General features: G+C 53.0%; 1 protein-coding gene across 1 annotated transcript; it reads left to right on the top strand.

The window, feature by feature from the left end:
- The first annotated feature begins 2,711 nt into the window (after positions 1–2,711).
- Positions 2,712–3,482, top strand: LOC118894521 (proline-rich protein 23A-like). Its single transcript, XM_036850829.1, has one exon. The coding sequence runs from the start codon at positions 2,712–2,714 to the stop codon at positions 3,480–3,482; it is 771 nt and encodes a 256-aa protein (XP_036706724.1).
- The last annotated feature ends 454 nt before the right edge of the window (positions 3,483–3,936 follow it).

The raw sequence follows: 3,936 nt of genomic DNA, 5'->3' as shown, positions 1-3,936 counted from the left end.
GGCATCTTAGAGTAAACAAAAATAAGGCAGAATAAAAGATATCTGATCTGGTGCCCAGCAAGCCATTCCTCAATTATATAGATGTTACGCCATGAAAATACCTGGAAAAGTACTTTCTAGCAGATCAGACCCCTTTTTAGGATGATGAGGATGATGAGGATATTGTTTACCATTCATTGGATGTCGGCTGCATCAAGCTCTCTTTAAGATGCTGAGAACAGGGCTGACGCTGTCAAGTGGGAAAGACAGATTATAAACATTATAAACAGTGAATAGCTACTATTTACTAAGCACGTACCACATTCCAAGAACATTTTACATACATTATCTCACAACCCCCCTGCGCAGTAGATGGCATTCTCCCCACTTCACATGTAAGGAAACTGCGGTTAGAGAAGGTGAAATGACTTGCCCATGATCACCCAATTACAAAGGGGCTGCCCTGAACAGGAAATCAGGTGTATCTACACCGGGCTTCCAGCAACTGCCTTTGTCTTGGGACAGGACCACATTCCCTTGGAAGCAGAGCTCACAGTGAGGATTCACAGAGCCCAGGACAACGATGAGCCCAGATGTGAAAGTGCTGAGGTCAGGAGAACAGCAGACACAGGGTGGCACCAGCTAAGGACTGCCGCATCTGTGTTCAGAGCCCCAATACTTGTTATGCCAGGAGCCCTGAGCCCCACCCTGTGTCCTGGCCAGCTTTCAGCTGGTCCATCTGTCCCTTACAATGCAGAGCGTCCAGACACTCTCCTAAATGGAGCCCCCATTATTCCCCGACCATGGGGTGTCAAGGGTCATGGAAAGAATCCTCCAGGACCAAAGCAGTTGTTTCCTGCAAGTTCCCCCTCCTTCCCTCCCCGACCTCCCCACCCCACCCTCTAGCCAAACAAAAGTAGCACAGCAGACACTCCTATCACGTGGTAACATAGAGGTAGGTGCCAGCAGCGTCCACCTGCGCCCCACAGGAACTCAGGAGGGCCCCCAACACGAGTGTAGAGCCGGCCCAGGTTCCACGAGCCAGTGCCCAGACCTAAGTCACCACCACAGGGGAATTTCTTGGTCTGTAGCCAGGAACACCGGAAATCCAACCATAAAAGTGAATGCCAGCCAGAAGTGCAGAGAAAACCCCTGAACTCAGGCCCACGAAATTTGAGTTCCCTTTGTGACTTTGTCGCCAGCAAGCAGGGACCTGACCTCAAGTGCAAACCACCCTTGTACCTGAACCCCTCAACTGCTGAATGAAAACAAGTTCAGTGATCTTAAACTTTGGCGTAACACAGAATCTTTGTGGAGGTGCTTAAAGAGAATTCCTCTGCCCATGACTCCAGGAATTCAGCTCAGTGGTTCTGGGATGGGGCAAAGAATCTGCATTTTACTCTAATTGGCCAGAGAAGGCCAGTGTCTGCCAAGTCACACACCAGTAGTTTAAATGCCCATCAAGAGAGGCCTGATTTAAACGTAATTCTGTAAAAAGGAATGCTCCGAGGCCCTCAAAATGACAGCATATAAACTATTCTGTAAAAAAAAAAAAAAAAAAAAAAACAAAGTGAGCAATCAGGTGGTTAAAGGACAGAAGTGGAAGAATGTTTCACCTTCCTCTGAAACCAGATGAAAGTGTTACCTATTCCAAAATCATTAATGGATGTTTTCTCCCATTAATACTGGAGAAGCTGAGGCACACCTTCCCTTGGTCACCAAGATCCACCGCAAAGACTCACCTTTAAACTGACACTCAGATCAAAGGCGCTGCCGCCTGCCTCATCTTGAGGGGAGCCTGACGTCTCAGACCCAGCTAGGCTAGTTTCCGGCTCCTGGGTAAATTGGTTCGTCCTTAGGCATGACGTTTTCATCATCAGTAAATTGGGCTACAACAGATACACCTCTCGGGTTAAGTCACATTAGAGAAAGTAAGCTCTTCGTTCAGTTGATAACGGTGACCATCGTGGTGTTAAGCTGATAGATATATAAGTTGATCAGGTAGCGGCTGCCATTAAGACACTCAATCCTAACATCGCTTTCCCTTTCAACACGCTGCAAGGATCTGACAGTCATTAACAACTTAGGCAAACAGAGGCTTACTATTGGACCAAAAGAAGATAAAAGGTCACTTCCAGGGCGAGGTCTCATGGGAAGAGGGAACTACATCTCACTGTTCCAGTGGTGGGACTTGAAATTTAATCGGTTTTCCTGTTAAATTTCCGCATCTGAGGTCAAAACGAAGAAAGCCAGGAACTCGACCCGGAAAGCCAAGTCCTAGAGCGGCACGATTGCTCCGCCCCCTTGAGGCCTATGAAAGTATTTCTCTAGAGTAAACTACCCACCACAGCCAGGGATACTGGGAGACACAGAGGCCTCCACTTCTAGGGGCGGAACCTAGGAAGGGGCGGAGCTTAGCGTGAGAATGCTTTGCGACTCAGGTTCCGCCGGCGTCACTCACAACGTCCTTGGCCCACTCCTGCGCAAACCAGTCCACGTGAGGACCTGAAGATTCACACATGCAAAGCCGAGCCCAGCAGCTCCCCTAGAAGCCAGGACTGAGGGATCCCGAGAGGCGCCCCCAGAGCTCCGCAGGCTCCTCCCTCGTCCCGCAGTCCTGCGCCCCACCGCCCTGAGTCGGCCTCCCCTGTCAAACCGATCTGTCACTGCCTGCAGGACCCAGCCCTTCCTCGCCTTCTGCCAGGCCCCAGGCCCGCAGCGACACTGAGAAGATGGGCAGCCGGCCCCGCAGCCCCAGCGCCTCCCCTGCGGACCGGTGGGGACCGCATCCCGGAGGACCAGGCCCTGCCAAGCGCCGGCGAATGGAGGAGCCCGCGGGCCACGAGTTCGAGGAGGCGTCCGGCCCGGACAACGTGACAGGAACCCCGGCCACAGGCGCACTCACCTCCCTGGTGGTTCTGGCCGACGGCTGTGCCCTGCACGTGCCCCTGGACGACGTCGACCTGCTGCTGGAGCCCGAGCCAACGTCCGTGACGCAGGTGTCTCTCGGAGATCGCATCCTCATGCTGGTCCCTCGATCTCTCCTGGGCTCTGGCATTGAAATCCTGGGAGGGCAGGGCCACTCAGCTCTTGTCCTGGAACAGGGCGGTTTCCCGAGCGGTCTCAAGGAGTGCATCGCCCTCGAGCAGGGATTCTTCTATGGATCTGTCCCAGAGATCGCTGGCCAAGAAGAGGTCTACGGGGCGGACGCAGATGCCGAGTTCCTTTTGGCTGGGATGGATGCAGCAGCCAGCTCAGTTACTGGGCTCCTCCTCTCCGCTGGAAGGGCGTCCGACCCCAAACTGTTGGGCCTAGTCCCAGAGCCCTCGCCTTGGGGCCCCAACACTAGTCCAGAGAGAGGCTCTCCTCACCACGACGACAACCTGGACCTCCACCTTCCGGAGCCCTTCCCCGACTCACCACTCCAACCTCTACCTCCCTCTCCTTGTCCAGGTCCTCACGAGCGCCCCCAACGCCCGCTTGGTACTCCGTGCAAAGCCTAGAGATGCCTGTTCCAGGAATGAACTTCCTCCCACAATTCCTGGCCACCGGCTGCGGACCAGGACAGAGTCTTGCTAAGGGTTGTGTGTACACTGCACACCTGATAAGAATCACAACGGACAGATGCCTTTTGGATGCACGCTGCGTTTGAAAATTTTGCATCCATGGCTGACTAAAACCCCGGGAAGAAAGCTCACCTGGGCAAAGAAAAGCCTCTTGAAATACAGTGTGTTTTCAGACAGCTCGGCAGCTGCTTAGATTTTCTCTAGGCAGGGCACCTTTAAGCAGTTCTATCCCCCCACCCCCTGTTTCCCTTCAAACCCAGGTGCCAGCACTTTTCTCTAAAGAGCCATCCTTTCCCGGGTACCCTACCACTGCCCCTTCCCCTCGTTTTCCCCCAACAGAGTAATTACTAGATTTATTTTGCTCAATGAATTTTTGACCCTAGTGTCCCCG

This window comes from Balaenoptera musculus, chromosome 4 (assembly GCF_009873245.2).
Source record: "Balaenoptera musculus isolate JJ_BM4_2016_0621 chromosome 4, mBalMus1.pri.v3, whole genome shotgun sequence".
In the NCBI taxonomy this organism is placed as follows: domain Eukaryota; kingdom Metazoa; phylum Chordata; class Mammalia; order Artiodactyla; family Balaenopteridae; genus Balaenoptera; species Balaenoptera musculus.
This window is presented reverse-complemented; position numbering and strand designations above follow the sequence as displayed.

What these genes read in the sequence shown, in the direction of transcription:
- LOC118894521 (XM_036850829.1), top strand. Translation starts at nt 2,712, where the DNA reads ATGGGCAGCCGGCCCCGCAGCCCCAGCGCCTCCCCTGCGGACCGGTGG.